The sequence below is a fragment of the Pteronotus mesoamericanus genome, unplaced genomic scaffold (assembly GCF_021234165.1).
Source record: "Pteronotus mesoamericanus isolate MK-2021 breed Mesoamerican mustached bat unplaced genomic scaffold, CSHL_Meso_final contig_221, whole genome shotgun sequence".
In the NCBI taxonomy this organism is placed as follows: Eukaryota; Metazoa; Chordata; class Mammalia; order Chiroptera; family Mormoopidae; genus Pteronotus; species Pteronotus mesoamericanus.
This window is the reverse complement of record NW_026555092.1, coordinates 1,490,726-1,507,825: the sequence shown is the minus strand read 5'-3', so window position 1 is coordinate 1,507,825 and position 17,100 is coordinate 1,490,726. Positions and strand designations below refer to the sequence as shown.

Sequence of the window (17,100 nt, the reverse complement as noted above, 5' to 3'; positions counted from 1 at the left end):
TGTTACATTTTTCATCAGTGGCTACCTTTCTGATTGCATATCCTTTTACGCTTTGATCTTTTTTTTTTTTTTTAACAAAATAATTGATGCTGGGTAATATTTCCTATGATTGCTGTTTCTAAAGCCCAGTAGTAAATACGTAACTTTTTGTGGATGCTTAATAACAATTGAGTCTATCAACATTTCAAAGAAAAAAATATTAACTGTTGTTTGGGTAAGGTATTTGGAGATAATTGCCATCATCCAGTTTAGTAATCTAAAACCTATATATTTTTTCTTCTTGTATAATGAAATTATCTGAATTGAAATATAACAAATAAGATTTTGGACAGTAAACATTTTTTAGTTTAATATTGGGTTGGCCAAAAAGTCTGTTTAGTTTTTTCCATAAAAGCATATTTTTCATTTTTGTCTTGAGCGATTAATTTGGATATTTTGAGTATGTTGGCTATCTCCTGTGTGGTAAAAACTCTGATCATTCTTAATTAATGTGTCATTTTGATCACTGTCAACTTCAACTGGTCTATCCGACTGTGGACCAACGTCCAACAAGAAATCTCTAGCACAAAACTGTGCAAACCACTTTTGGCACATTTGATCAGTCATAGCACCTTCTCCATACACTGCACAAATCTTTTCTTTGCATTTTGGTTGCATTTTTACCTTTATTTTTTTTAATTATTTATTTATTTTTAGAGAACAGAAGGGAGAAACATCAATGTGTGGTTGCATCTTGCGCACCCCCTGCTGGGGACCTGGCCTGCAACCCAGGCGTGTGCCCTACACTGGGAATAGAATGGGTGACCCTTTGGTTTGCAGGCTGGTACTCAGTCTACTGAGCCACACCAGCTAGGGCATGTTTTTACCTATCTTGAAATAATAAAGCATACTATGCTGGAAATACTGTGTATTTTCTTCCATCTTCAATATTAAATTGGCTACACAAAATTTTACCAATTTTAATAAGCTTTTTAAAAAAATGCAGGCCTGTATGACAGCTATCACAATATAATCTAACAGAATTGTTTCAAATGAAGCTAAAGACAACTAAGTGCTACTAGAGCCATCTTATGAAAAAAAAAAAAAAAAACCAAAAAAACTTTTTGGCCAACCTAGTAGAACCAAGAAGTGATTGTAGGATGTGTTTCTTATACTTTTATTTAAAAGATTTTTATGTGTAGGCAACTTGGGCTCTTTCTGAGTCCCTCAAGTCAGGAATGCTTTGCTCCAGTTGGGGTTATTTCAGCCACATCTTCTTAGTTCTATTAGTTTTTGGCTTTCACAGGGGGGATTCTTTAGATGATGATGTTGATTATTGTATTTTATAACTTGAAGAGAATAACAGTTTTCTTCAAAAGTAAAAGAAATCTTAAGTAATTTTATATGCAAAACACCCTTGGCTTTAGAACTATGTCAACTATTTTTACTCTGCTGTTTGAAAATCCTAAGGTAACTAGAAACTGAACAGAATGTACACTCAGAATAAAAACAAGTCACTTGGTATAATGTAGAATCTGGCTTGTGTTATTAATTTCATGTCTTTGGTCATTGAAATTTGTTTAGTTGTGGTTTAAAGTTACTTATGTTTCTTTATTTGACTTAATGGGCTTTACAAGAGAGATCACGTGTTGGTTCTATACTGTGACGGCTAGTCTTTGCCCTGTGAGAAAGACCAGGGATTGGTATTTTGAAAAGTTCATAGAACAGAAATATTTTGCAGTGTGTTAATATATGATTTTAGTTTCTAAGGTGTTTACAAATGCCAAATAATATGCCATATTCAAAGGAGCTGGATTTAGTGTAAACAAATAATAAGCTTCATAAAACTTAACAGTATGGCCTCAAGGAATGTTACCTGGTGTCAGGCATTGAAGCTATGCATGTGTAGTTTGGTTATTTTTGCAAAAAGATTTTAGAAAGAAAAACAGCTGGCTTATGTTCTTTTTTTCCTTTTTTTTTTTTTTTAATTATGGTCCCTAAAGGTTTCTGTATTCAAAGTTGTGCTGTTACATTTGAAGTCTTAGTTCCTGGTAGAGAAATATTTCTGTTACTGTACGCAGTTTCTTTCATTTGGAAAGTAAAAATAAATGAAGACTAAGGCTTGCCTCTGGGGCCAGACCTGGTACATCAGAGTTTAATGGATCTTACTAGGAAATCAGATTAAGCATCTGTGTAGTTTTATGACCAGAACTCTTAAAATCTTTTTCAGAGCTCGAAAGAAGTCAAGGATGGGCAGTTTCATCTGGTGTCTTAGTTACAAGGAGTTGTGGGGCTCACAGCAGAGACAGTGAAGAAAATACAGGTTAAGACTAGATAAAACTGAGATTCAGTCTTAGCTTTACTACAAACTAATCTTGGGCCTCAGTTTATTTATCTGTGAAATTGATAAAATAGTCTCATACATGATAGAATATTGAGGTGTTGTAATAACAACGCCTGTCTCCTAGGGGTGTTGTAAGTGTTAAAGTACCTGGCTGTCACGGTGCCTGGCTCATAAGTCATTGGTAAGCGTCAATTTTCTTTGAGCAGTGAGACAGCCTGACTTTTCCCCCTTTCCCAGGCTATTTTTACCTACAAAATGAAGTGTTCTACAAGGATGCTTATTTCCCAGGCTCTACATTATGATCTGACAGAACACCTTCTTGTTCCTGACAAAATCCTTAGGGCTTTCTCTCCTCCATTTAACATGATCCTCTAGGGCAGTTCTGTCTAATAGAACTTTCTGTGATGATAAAAATGTTCTGTATTTGCACTGTTCACTATGGTATCTGCTAGCCACATTTGGCTGTTGAGCACTTGAGTTGTACTATGCAACTGAAGAACTGATTTTTTAAGTAAATATTAATTTTAAGTAACCAAACATGGCTAGTGGTTACTGATTTGGACAGCTTAGCTTTTTAGGACTTATATCTTCTAATTCTCAGTGAAACCTAAATTATGTGATACTGACCACATGCAGGAAAATATGGAAAAATTTTAAAATAATAATCTTCATTGTGAGTTGTAAATTAGCGGAAAGTGTGGGTGACACTTGAGTGACATTCCATTGTGCAGATGCTTTACTATGTGTCAGAAAATCATAGCACTATTATTTTTTTCAAGAGTACTTTAGAATTTTTAACAATATTAACCTAAAATATTCTTAATTGCAGATCTATTATTTATCCCTCTAGTAGGCTGAACTATATGTCCAAAAATCTAGGAATTTCAGAAGCATATTTTTGACGTGTTTTCTATTGGTTTGCAAATTAATATATACATTCAGTTTTATACACTCAGTTTTTTCCCGCATGGGAAGAACCAATGTGATTGAATAGTATTTTTCTAGTTGCTGAAAATGAATAGGTGGTTTTCAGATTTATGATTATTATGCAGTTTTTTAGAGATATCTTTGTCTTTCGATAATTTTAGAGAGCCAAGGTCATGAGAAATATGTTGTAATTACCAGCATATTCAAAAAGCGTTTATTACCAATGTTATTGGCCAGGAAACTTTGGGTAATGGTATAATTCCTACATCATTAGAACAATTTTCCAAAAGGAATGCTTTTCTTCTGGCTTCTAGGGTGTTTCTGTGAAATTGGCAATCACGAGTACCCTAAGGTCTCGTGATTTGGATTTGCCCAAAGTACCACTTCAAATGAGGCCTGTCGCCTTCCTTTGCATTCTCTTGGCATACTAGTAGACCATTGAAAGATAAAATACTTAAAACTAATTAAAATCAAATTTGGAGATGATAGTTGTGTTGTACATGATTCTTCTCTGTGTAGCCCTGTTCAACACTTTTTACCAGTGTTTGGGTTAATAACATGCCTGTCACGTTTGCTGATGGTCATGAAATTTTGACATTCTGTGCTGTATTCTTAATTCAAAAAAATCTGTACAATCTGAAGTCATGGGTTGAAATTCTAAATTTTATACCACTTGCTAGCTGTCATGTACCACTCTAAACACTATATATGTGTGTGTATATATATATATATTAGCCTCACAATACACATCTAAACAGATATGTTTTTACAAGATTCCTAATATGAGCTTCAAAATACAACTATATGAGTCAGTACCAATGAGTAGTAAAATGTGGTTGACAAAGGAGCTCCTGTGTTTCTTAGTTTTATTAATGAAAACATAGTTGACCAAAATTAGAAAGATATATTGCTCTTTCATTCAGCAACAGATACTTATTTAATGAAAGTCAGGTATATTCCTATAGTTTGCTGCTGTGCCCACCCGCGTAATCCTAATTTCCTATACTATTATTAAATCTAATTCTTTATTTACAGTTGAATGGTTAGGTTAGAAGGAATTCAAAAAAGAAGACTCAGCCCTGGTTGGTTGGTGTGGCTCAGTGGATTGAGCACCAGACCAGAAACCAGAGGTTCCTGGTTTGTGGTCAGGGCACATGCCTGGGTTGTAGGGGGCGTGGGAAAGGCAACCGATAGATGCTTCTCTCTCTCTCTCTCTCTCTCTCCCCCCTCTCTCTTTCTCTTTCTCTTTCTCTTTCTCTTTCTCCCTCCCCCTCTCTAAAAAACAAACAAACAAAAAATAATGAGGACCCATCTCTTTTTATTTTTTGCATTTTGAGCTATCACATCTTTTCTAGTCCTGTAGATACTAGACTGTGTGTGTCTGTGCACGTGCGTGCGCGCACGTGTACGGGGTGGGGGAGCTTTTTAAAAGCAGGTGGGGGACAAGATTCAGATAGTCTGTCCTTGTAAAAATCTTTGTTGCATCAAGATATAAAAACATATGAACAGATTTCTGTTGCTTTAAAGTGGAGAGAGCATTGGAGCCCCATAGGTAGAAAAAAAATTGTTTTCCTGAATGATAAACATATTTTGTGAAGTAACTGGTGTAGCATTTTTCTTACCAGGAATCAATTATGGTTGAGGGATATTCTACTCATTAATGTAGTTAGATAAGGAATTTGCCACATCACTTAAGCCTTTAAAAAAAGATTTCTTCTTACTGAGCACACTCGTTTGAAAATACAAGGGATGTTCCATTTCATGAGAGGTGGAGTATATAACAGTTAAAAGTACAGACCAAGAACCTGACTGTATTTAAATTACTGATGAGAGACCTTAGCAAGTTACTTAATCTTCCTTTCTCTTTATTTCCTCATCTGTCTAATGGGGATGTTAATAATGGTACCTGCTTTAGAGATTCGTTGTGAAGCTAAGTTAATATACAGTATATGTAAAAGGTTCAGTGGTACCTGATAGCTAGTAAGTGCTATATAAATCTTAACCATTGTTATTTAATGTGCTTCTATGAATACATTTTTCCATTTAGCTTCAAAGTTGAAATCTTAGTTTATTAAAAATTTTATAGGTCCACATAACATCAAATTTTGTGTTTTAGTGGCTCAGCTATATGTTCGTATTAGGAGTATCATTGAAACACTTGACTCTCTTTAAAAGCTGCTGAAGAAAAACCATATACTATTCAGAAATCCCCTTAAATAAGATGTAACCTTAGTTTTCCTAGACAGGCTAGTTAAAAATCCTAGCAGAGCATTGGAAAGCAATGGTAAGGAAAGTACTCACATATAGTAAACTATTGAAATTATGGGAAAACTTTGCCCATATCTATGTTCCTTGCTCTGCATGAGTAAATGGATTAGTTTCCTCTCTCTCTCCCACCATAACCCTCTTTTTTTCAGGCAATAAGTACTTTGAAAAATTTTATGATAATATAGCCACAGTGGATCATCACCTGTACCTGTTTGATACCCTCCTCGTCTTGGCTGCCCTCTAAGAGTTGTTTCAAAAGGGTTATCTAGAATTAATATTTTTATCTAGTGTGTCTAACATCTGTAATGCTCGATAAGTTGAGCACATGAATAACTCCTCTCTCCTTGAGGTCCATAACAGTTTTGTGGCTCCTGATAAATTAAGTTACAAAAATGGTTGTTTATTCCTCAGATGTTCTTGCAACTCACATACATTGATGAATTATAGATTTTATCTGCTACATAACTAAGAGAAGTGAAGTTTAGTGTGAAAAGTTTACTAGTTCAGTGTCCCTGGTTGCTGCCAACTGAAATTGTTAAGTCTGTCACGAAAGCTGTGTCAGTGGCGACTAGTAGAGAAGATCGTTGCTCTTGTGTGGCTCAGACCAAGCTTCTCTGTTACCAGCTTTGCCTCTCGTACTTTCTTTTCATCTGCATCAACTACTCTCTGTGGCCTTCCCCATCTGATTTCCTTATTTACATCATTCTTGGGCTATACCTTACTGTCTATTGCTTTTAAGTGACTTAACCTCTTTAGTTTTTTTTGTTTATTTTTATTTTTTGCTGTGGGCTATGAAGGCTGAATGGGAATGAGCCTTGGGCACTGGAACCCTGTTCTTCCAGTTCAGCAGAAGATGTGAAGTTATGTCTTCTACCACCTGTGGGTAGTATAATGATTAAGAATAGGACTCGATAAGACCTGAGTGGGCCCAAAGGTCAAAAGTCAGCTTTGCTTGTATTTGGACCAATAGCAACATGCCTGGAATTGAGAGGCAACTCAGATTTTGGAGCTAGAGCACATATTTGACTGGCATTAAATTTCCCTATTTTAAAGCTGTAAGTGGCCTTTAGAATGCCTGGTTAGTTGAAAAGAGCAGGTTTCTGTCATGAAGAGTCTGATATATGTTGCAAGCTTTAAAATGATAAGTGACACTGTTATTATTAGCTCTTATCTCCATTGAAGCTGTAGAGGGCATCCTAGGGACGCTAAATAACTAACCACGTAATGGCCATCCATGAGAGCCAAGAGTAGGAATCAGCAGTCCCATCTGTACTTGTGCCATTAAGCAGACATTTCCTTTCAAGCTGTTATAACTGTGGCTACTTACTAGAATATTTTTTTGCCACTGGATTTATTTATTTTTAATTAAATGTGATTTGATTCTTCAGTTTTGCTGGTCTTGAATTTTCAAGGGAGAACTGTCATTCGGATTTTCTAATCTTCCTTTTCCTATTATTACTAAATCGATATTTTTGTTGAGTTGCATGCTATGCCCTACCCCTTTCTACTGATCTATAAGCTTTTCCATTGGCTTTCTTTCTGTTTCCTGCCGCTTTCTTGCTTCATAATTGAAGGGAGGATTCAGACCTATCCAGGTAACAAACTACTGGTTCTGCATGGCCTCTTTATTACTCTATCCCATTATTATTATTATTATTATTGTTAATTATTATTATTATTGTTACTACTATAACAATGAGAAGGATTGTTTGCTGCTGAAATCAAAGTGGGAATTTAATATTGGTATATTGTTTCAAGTCTTTTAAGTTTTAAGTGAGAACTGTAAATAACCGCGAGTACTGGTTGCCATTTAAGAGATTTGAGCTCTGCTCCTTCCAGCCTATTCTTAAGTCTGTCTAGACCCTCCATTTTTATTGCAGACTATTTGAGAAAGCAAAATTGGGTTCATTTTAGTATGGGGTTGCCACTTTTTGAAAGGAAGACTTTTACCATCACAGGGCAATCAGCAGGCGACAACCTACAGATAGTTTTAATTTAACTTAACCCTGATAGACTGAGACGAAAATTTTTATGTCCAGAGAGATTCTTGTTCTTCTAAATATTTTTGTAAATGACTTAAATTGTAGTTTTTTGAAATTGCTTTTAATTTTTAATAAGTTGCTAATAGTCCACCTACTCTTTATGAAAGAATTAATGCTTTTGTACAACAGAACAACTTTTGGAGAGACACCAACTACCCCTTTTATTATGTTTTATCACACATTTTAAAATTATTAATTATGGTGTGGAATTTTTAGTTTAAATTAGCTGAGACTTCATTTTAAAAATGACACTGCTCTCCTGTTTTCAAATGTGTGACACCATGATTAAAACTTAACCTAGTGGAATGAAATATTTTTTTGTGAACCCAGCTACAGGCAGTCTTGTCTCTTGTCATGTATATTTTATTTCTCATTCAAATTGGTAAGATTTTTATTAGTGGAAAAAAGGAGAAAGTTCAGGATAGTAAAATTTACTTATCCCCCTTTGTTAAAAAAAAATAATAATAAATATATTTTTTTTTCTCCCTTCCTCAGTTTTTTCAGAGGCCTCAAATACAGCCTCCTAGAGCTACCATCCCGAACAGCAGTCCTTCTATTCGCCCTGGTGCACAGACACCCACTGCAGTGTATCAGGCCAATCAGCACATCATGATGGTTAACCATCTGCCCATGCCGTACCCAGTGCCCCAGGGTCCTCAGTACTGTATACCACAGGTAAAGTATCTCTCAGGTCCATGTGGTCCAACAGTAGAGTCGGAATTAACTCAAGTTGTCATTGGCGGGAGCAGGGAGGGTGGATGATTGGCATTAGTGTTTAGTTATGTGTGGACTTTTCTGTTGGTTGGAAGTCTACCCATTTTGTAATTTTCCGTAATAGTATAAAAAGATATTTCTACATCTCTCTACTTACAACTTTCTGACATGATACAGAAATTGTTTTTGTCTCCTAGCTCTCCTCCCATCCTTTCCCCACAACCACCTGCTTTAAAATAGTCTCAGTAATTAAGCTATTCCTGTAGTATCATTCCATGTCAGTGAAAGCTACCAACCTGGAATAATTTTACAGTAAGCTAATATCTGCCTGTGCACTGATTTTTGCTGTATGGTTTTAAGGCAAGGCACACTTTTCCCTTCATTCTCATTGCAAGTGAGCGTTTTTAACCAAGTGGCTTCACCTCATTTAAAGGATTTTCTTATGCACAGGCCATACTTTATTTTTCATAGTAAGCTACCTCCATATTATTTATAAATGTCTATGATTTCTTCCTTCTAGTACCGTCATAGTGGCCCTCCTTATGTTGGGCCCCCACAACAGTATCCAGTTCAGCCACCAGGGCCAGGTCCTTTTTATCCTGGACCAGGACCTGGGGACTTCCCCAATGCCTATGGTAAGTGTGAAAAATTGAGTAATTTCTGCTAGTTTGTTGTGTTTAATCAATTTTGTTGTTCGAGAGGTCAGTTTAGGCAATGAGATTTAGTGGTATGAAGTTATTTGTAGATAAAGTGTTAAAAATATTCTTACTGAAAGCTACTTCTTCCAGAGTGGCTTACAAGGAAAGAGTATTACAGAAATGTGTTTAGTTAAAGACACCTTCTGAAGGAGTTGCTGAGAGCCCACATATCTAGGTTCTGATATCTGCTACCAACTCATCTTTTACTGGGTTTTTGCTGATGGCACAAATGTACCTTACCTTTCTTCTGTAAGCTTTTCCTGCCATTTACGAAAACATTTATTAATGTTTTCCCACTTAGAATGTAATATCCACTCTGGCTGGTGTGGTTTAGTGGATTGAGCGCCAGCCTGTGAACCAAAGGGTTGCTGGTTTGATTTCTAGTCAGGGCACATGCCTGGGTTGTGGACCAGGTCCCCAGTTGGGGGCATACGAGAGGTAACCATGCATTGATGTTTCTCTTCCTCTCTTTTTCCCTCTCTTCTTCTCTCTCTAAAAATAAATAAAATCTTAAAAAAAAAAAAAAAAAGAAAAGGAATGTAATAACCACAAAGGTAGGGAATAGGATGAGTGAATATAACTCAGTATACCTGTGATTCCTTTTCTGCAAAATTGTTAATAAGATCTTGCTATGGGGAGGTTTTGAGGATTAGTTAAGTGAAAATGCCTTGGAAAATTACAAATATTTTTTATGTATAGAAATAAGTGCCATGAGTATGCTTTGTGTGAACCAATACTGAGGAGTAATGAAAATAACCAATTTTATTCAATAAATTTCTGTCATATACTATACTTTTTTATTCCATAGAAAGTGAATTATAAGGGATAAAATCATCAAATACTAAACAAAATTAAGCTTTAAGATTCACTAAATATTGATCTTTTTAACTAAAGGACATATTAAAATTTTAACTTGTTCTTTTAAGATGGTAATCTATTATAAATAAGCATGTTCCTATTAACCAATTTCTAAACATTGGGATTTAATGGCTCAATTAAGAACCTTTGCAACAGAATTGATTAATATTAGAATAGCCCAAGAAAGTTTCCTTTAGGTTTTGAGGTGAAACAGGCAAATCATACAAATGTTACTTCTTTTTATAAAACAGACAGTCTTTCCATGACCTCGGTCAGCACAGCTTGTGAAATGGCCCTTTTAAAATGATATACTTTGGTAGATCATTAAATGTCTTGGATATATGTTTATTTAAAATGACTTCATAATATTGTATTTTCACTAAATTATTGAATTTTTTAGAACAGTACATGTTACATATATGTAAGTGTTAAAGTAAAATAATATATGTGCATTACCCAGCTTAGACAGTTGCTAGGACCGTTGAAGTGTTCCTTATAGACCCTTTGAGCTCAGCTTTCAGTTTCAGTTTTCACCCAATTCTAGAGCCTTTGTAATGGTACTTATTCTGGAAACTTAAATCCAGTTAAACTTACTTTAAGTGTAAAATTGGCTGTTGGTGTTCATTAGAAATTATTAGCATATGTTGGAAAAAACAGTAGGATGAGATTATTTATCCCAATAAACATGCTAAAATTAATAAAATTTTCTTTCAATCCCATGTTGCAAAGGGAATGCAATTGTATCTTCTAATTTACCAACTAATTTTGAAAGATGTCTCATTGAATTCTAGTCTATTGTGTATTTATAGGTTATGTATGTAAATGGCTTTTTTTGACTCAGAAAATGTCTTCATTAAAATAATGCCTGTACTAGCCCTCTTTCTTTCTCTTAATAGTACTATTGCAGTATATATAGAAACAATATAGATGAGTTTACTAGTAGGGAAGTAACTTGCTGATTCAAATACAATATTGTAACATATATTGGCTTTATTTGTATTACATACAGACTGCATTTGCTCATTTTTATAAAAAAGCAGTATATTGAGGTACAGTGTACCTCATATATAGTTGATGTCTGTTTCCTTTGATAGATATTCTTATCTGTGAGGAAATTCTTATGCAGATCCAATAGCCAACTTGTAAGCATTTTATCACCTAATTTAAAACACTGTTTCCCTAGCTTCATTAAGATTAGAAAAAGACTTTAAAATTTTTCATTATGAAAGTAATCAAGTTAATGATGAAAAATACAAATAATACAGAACACGTAAAGTTGAAATATTCTCCCTCCTCACTCCCTAAAGAAATAATACTTAACAGATTGATACATATTTTTCCATTTATAGTTAAACAATTTTAATGCAGATACACACATTTTTAATAATGTTCTAAAACTTACTTGTTTTTTTAATCTCACTGTGTTCATGGACATCTTTCCATTTCATTACCCATAGAATTTCAAGATATGTAGACTTCATTTTAGAAATGAAACATAATTTATTAACCTAGTCCTCTACTGATAGAAGGTTAGATTATTTTCATTATTTGGGCAGATACTTTAATTTCACAGTTTGCCACTAGTTTGTATACTTTTATCCAAATTAAAACTTTTCCAATAGTTCCCATCAATTACAGGTTCTTCAGCGATACTGCCTTGGGCTAGCTGTCCTGGTCTTACAGTCTAGAAGCCAAAAGTGTTCCCCTTCCTATTTCTTCTTGGACTCTTTCCTACTCTTATCTTTCCAGTTCCAGTGCTTCTGATCTTGATGCTTCACCTTTCTTCCACCACTTCTGTCCTAATCTTGGGTTGGGGTAAAAAGTGGGCTTGGGGGTGAGATCCTAGGTCTTTGTTCTACAAATGGAGGCATCTCTTCTAGGGCAGAGTGACCTTCTTCTGGCTGAACTGACCAGGGACAGATCCTAGACTTGTTTCTTCTTGTCTTACTGCTGGGGTCTATGAGTTGGATGTTGTTTTCCTCAGATTTCTTAACTTCTTCATCCCTAGCCTTACAGTTTACTCAGCATGCTAACATTTTACCCCCCTATTTGATTTAAATCTTGAACAGTGATTTTCAAAGTGATATGTCACACGCTTGTCGCACTGCGCAGTGGCTATAGGAGCACTGTGCAGTGCTCCCTGAACCTGAGGGAAACTGGCCAGGGCCAGCTGAGGTGGGAGTAGGACTCTGAAACCTGCAGAGCCAGTCCCGGAGTTGTCACGGATGAGGGGGAATAAACACAAAATGTCTCAAACACTTCTCTGTTTGCCGGGTGAGCAGACGGGGGCACTTCCCCCTTACTGGAGAAGGCCGTGGCACATCCCTCTAGTGGGGAAGGTCCCCATCGTCCTTTTTTCCAAGGCTTTTATTGAAAACCTTATAGGCAACAGGAATGCATAACTACACTCGTTATATTAGCATGTTAAGTTTCACAGAGAATAGATACTTTTAAGAAAACAAGTGACAGGAATTCACTGATTTACATGGGTCCAGTATAAACCAGTATAAACAAAAGAGAATGAAGATAAGGGCAAGCGCCTTACTGATAAAGGGTAAAGGGTATAAATAACGTGAAGGTTCTTCGCAGCAAGAGCTGGCCAGGGATCTGAGGGAGGAACCGAGCACACTTAAAGAATTTACTTTTAGGCCTGATTACCCCGGGACCCGCCATATCTGATTTAGGGCTGTTTTTCCTGCACTGTTTCAAGCCTGAGCCGGGGTGGGGGTGGGGGGTGGAGGGAACCACCAAGAGATAAGGAGACTGCTTCTCAGCTGCAGTGAGGACTCTGGCCCTTTTGCCCCTTCTCCGTGTCCCCCCATTTCTTGTCTACTGCCAGTGCTGGCCAATACCTGTCTTAGGTTGTTTATCTCAGCGCGAGGTAACTTACCTGTCATTGGCCATTGGCCCTCAATGGCAAAAGCAGAGAGGCAGGGGCTATGCCCCTGCCAGTGGGGGACAGGCCAAGTCTCCTCAGGAGCCTGCTTTCCCAAGGCCTCCTGATTATTTCCAGCCTTGGTCCCCTCCAGCCTGCTGGCAGGGTTACAGCCTCTGAAACCAGCCCAGGCATTTCCCAACATACACTGAAGTTCAGTAACCTAGGTCATAGAATTCTGTTTAGAAAATATAATTCGTTTCTACAGTGTTACTTTTCAATATTTCTCTAGTGTTTCTTAAATATTTTGATGGCTTGTTATATCAGAAAAATAACCTCATGGCGATTGAAATCATTTCCAGCCAATTTAAGGGTGTGATGGCCCAAGATGAAAAATTTAGGTTTGGAAGTAAAAGGGTATATGGATGGTTAGTGGTGGCAGTTATGTTGAGAAAGAAAAAAAAAAATTGAGAATTTAGTGGTAGAAGGTGTCATCTTCCCTTGTTTCATACCAGGATAGGCTCCTTTTGTCTCACTACCATATCATTTTTCCTTCCCATCATCTTCCCGCTCCTTTCCTGCCTCTTTGTGTGGGGCTTGGACACCTCATTCAGCCTGTAAGAGCTGAGGAAGTCATTGTTCCCCATGATGTGTTGAAATGGGAAACTTTTTGGCATCCCACGTTGAACTTGATTGTGTTTTCGTGGAGCAGTAATACTGAATTTGGCAATGTGGTTGTATTCCAACATTATTATTGTTCTGGGTATTCTATAGAGAACTGATTTTTATGTGGTGACCTTCATATTTAACACTATGTTTTTCTTTGTTTCTATGGAAAATTCATGGTTTTGAAAGATTTTTGGAAGACCTACCATGTGTGAGACATTGTGTTCAGTATTTTGAGGAATGTAGATGTTGAGATATTCTCCCGGCCTTTCAGAATCTTATAGTAAATTTGTTTAATGTTTATGTTTGTGGTTTAACCAATGAGAAGAAATCTAAATATTGACTAGACCAGTAGTTTCCAGATCTTCCAATATCCTGGGCAAGTAAAATAAATACAAAGTAAAATGAAGGAAGAAACATACAAGACTGTTATATTTTTATTTTTGAAAATCAGACTTTTAAAGAAAAACTGCTATTTACCTAAATATGATTTCATATAGGAAGAGATATTTTAACAACAAAGGAGTAAGTCTGAATTTCAAAATAGGAACAGTCTTTTCCAAAGAAATGTCCAGTATAGTGGGGGGGGGGGGGTGTGTGTGTGTGTGTGTGTGTGTGTGTGTGTGTGTATTTGTGTGTTTTATGGTTATTATTATATAAATTTTGCCTTATGTTATCGACACCTTTTGTATAGACTGGGGTTTGGGGTACCACTGATCTAGCATAGGGGTCAGCAAACTTTTTCCTTAAATGGCCGGATAATAAATATCTTAGGCTTTGTAGGCTATGTGATTTGTGTTGCAACTATATAGCTCTACCTTTGTAGTGGGAGAGCAGCCATAGAAATATATAAAACTACTGTATGTGGTAGTCTTCCAACAGAACTTTATTTACAAAATAAATGGCCTTGGACTAGATTTGGCCAATGGGCTTCAGCTGACAGTACCCTGATGTAGACAGACTGACCTCGTTTCATGAAGAAGTCCGGAGGCATTGGCTTGGCTAATTCATACGTGGTATGCAAAAGTTATTCATAGGTTTAATACAACTGAATGTTTTTAAATGTCCTTGACTATATAAGAAGTTGGATTAGTTTAGGAAAGAAAACTTGTTTATTAGGGCAGAATGCCTTTTCACCATAAGTCATAGATGACTTAATGTTTTACTAATTGTGTTTAACCCCAGTCTGTTGAGTTTATCCTGCTCTGCCAGGTTTAATCATGTTATTTTTTGCATGCATATTATGCAGAAGCCTCGGTCTCAGTCATACTGACTCAAAAATGTTTCATTAGCAGAATCTGATTTTTTAAGGGATGGTTCACCTTTTGGATCTTATTTCACTTAGCTTAAAAAATGTGGCACAGTAAGCAGATCGTATTGCTTCTCTAGCAGCATTTGAAACCAATTTAGGGTTTTGTTTTTTGAGTTTTGGAGTTAGAGGCATAATAGAGTAGCATAAATCGCTTATTTGAGCTCTCCTTTGAGGATAGTTTACTCACCACTAAAGGATGGCTAAGGATTTTTCTGTCTTTTTACAGTGAATTCACTGAAATCCCAGTCATGTCCTCTGATTAGATCTTTTTCAAATCTGATTCTCCAGACTTGACTGATAGCTGCAGAGTTCTGGTACTGCAAATCGTACTTCCACTTCTAAGAGATTTCCAGCTGAAGATTAAGATGGTGGTGGGGATGGTGATGACATTGTCATGTGATGAGAGTGATTAGAGCCAACGTTATCTGACTCTGCTAAAGTACCAAGGATTTTACCTGTATCAGCTATCTTCATAAACATTTCTTTCCTTTTACCGTGACTCAACGGTTTGTGCTCCCACCAAAGACCAGTCTCCCACTTGTGCACTGGATCCCATCGTGTACCCATTTAAGTTTATTACTCTAACAGTTCTAGCCTCTGTTGCCTACATCATCATCTTTTTCTCCCTCTGCTGGATTATTCCCATCAACATACAGGTATATTTTTTTCATTCCAATCTTTTTTTTTTTTTTTTTAATAAAGATTATTTTTTCTATAGCCCATTTTTCCGATCCTTATTATAGCAAAACTTTTTAGGAAGAGTTATCTAAACTTTCTGAGTTACTCAGCTTTCTTCATTTTTTAAAAAATCTCACTCACTATTGAACATACTCTAATCAGAATACATGTCCCCAACCCTACCCAAACAACTTTTGTCAGGGTCACCAGTGAATTCTGCTTGGCTAAATTTTAGTTGACATCTCAGCACCATTTGACATAGTTAAGCACTTTCCCCATTTTTGAACCATTTTTTTCATTTCAGCCACTGCCTTAGTTTTCTTTTTCATCTCCTTTGCTGGGTTTCATCATACCTATCACCTCATGGCTTAAATGTTGTCCATATTCTATTAATTCCAAAATGGATACCTGCTCTCTGACTCCGGATTTATGTCTCTTTCTGCCTACTTGATATCTTCATATGAAGGTCTAATAAGAATCTCCAGCTTTACATGTCCCAAATTGAACTCTTGATTTTTCTGCCCTTAACTCTGCTCTTCTTCCAGTTTTCCTCATTTCAGTAAGCAAATAAACTGCACATTATATAGCACCTTCCTTATTCCACTTGCTAAGACAAAAAACCTTGAGAGTTTTCTTTGGTACTTCTTTCTCTCACATGCCCACATCAGCAGATCTGTAAGTTCCATCTTCATCGTTTCCAGTGTCTGGCCCCTTGTCACCACATTTATTCTATGCACTGTGGTTTAATAATAATTGCAATAATAGCCAAAGTTTTGTAAGTTAAAAAGTAGGACATTTGCCAAGCCTTAATAATGGCTTTCTGTGGCAGGGGTTCTCCATAAGTAAGGAGAAGAATCAGACCACTCCCTCCCGCCCCCAAGATGATCAGATATATTCTCCTGCTCCTAATCAAACCCACATACAAAATACATTTTCACATCTTCTTGTGGAGAATCACTGTTGCAGGTAATGGACTGCCACAATAGATTTCTTAAAGCAGTGCTATAGGATGATTAGTGTTTGGAAAAGGTAACTCTAGTGGCAATCAAGAGGGATTGGTTATTTGTTTTCATATCAGATGCCAAAGAAAAGATAGGTGTTCATGAGTTTTTGGGAATCATTCTTGACCACTTTATTAGCTGGAGGGGAGCTAGTGGAAAGAGATGAATAAGAAGAATGCTTGTTTTTGTTACTTTTTAAAACTGATGGTACAGTGACACAGTGCCATTAATAGTTTTACAGTGATTGACAGAATAACTGAATGCTTCTTTTTATTCTTTTCGAATTCCTTAGGAACGCCTTTTTACCCAAGTCAGCCAGTGTATCAGTCAGCGCCTATCATAGTGCCTACGCAGCAGCAGCCCCCTCCAGCCAAGAGAGAGAAAAAAACAGTAAGAGATCTTTTTTAATTTTTCTTATTTTAAAATTAAATATCCATTCACTTGTCAGATAAGTTTACTCACAGTTATAATCATTATACATCTCACTTCACAAACTGACTGCCATTTTTTGTTCTTTTATATCCTCACCACTATACCTAGGGGATTTGTATGGGCATTTAACTAGGAGTTGCAAGTACCATTTGCTTGTTCTCAGTTTTCAACATGCACTGAGTTAGGTATGCAAAATGACAACATGCCCCCCAGCTTCAGAACTGGGAGGATTTAGACAGCTAAGGTCTTACTAAGTGAGAGGAATTTGAGCTTGGTTCTCACATCCTGATTGTCCTTTAACTCTAG

General features: G+C 36.4%; 1 protein-coding gene across 16 annotated transcripts in view; it reads left to right on the top strand.

Moving 5' to 3' along the window:
- The window catches only part of EIF4G3 (eukaryotic translation initiation factor 4 gamma 3), a 308,928-nt gene that overhangs the window by 158,964 nt on the left and 132,864 nt on the right, over positions 1–17,100 (top strand). For 8 of the 16 annotated variants that reach the window (XM_054571681.1, XM_054571675.1, XM_054571667.1 and 5 more), the window contains 4 exons: positions 7,093–7,113; positions 8,056–8,235; positions 8,795–8,909; positions 16,655–16,752. In XM_054571681.1, the coding sequence (XP_054427656.1) occupies positions 7,093–7,113; positions 8,056–8,235; positions 8,795–8,909; positions 16,655–16,752 (414 nt within the window). The remainder of the gene's footprint in view (positions 1–7,092; positions 7,114–8,055; positions 8,236–8,794; positions 8,910–16,654; positions 16,753–17,100) is intronic. The other 8 variants (XM_054571680.1, XM_054571671.1, XM_054571669.1 and 5 more) reach the window with 1 other exon arrangement.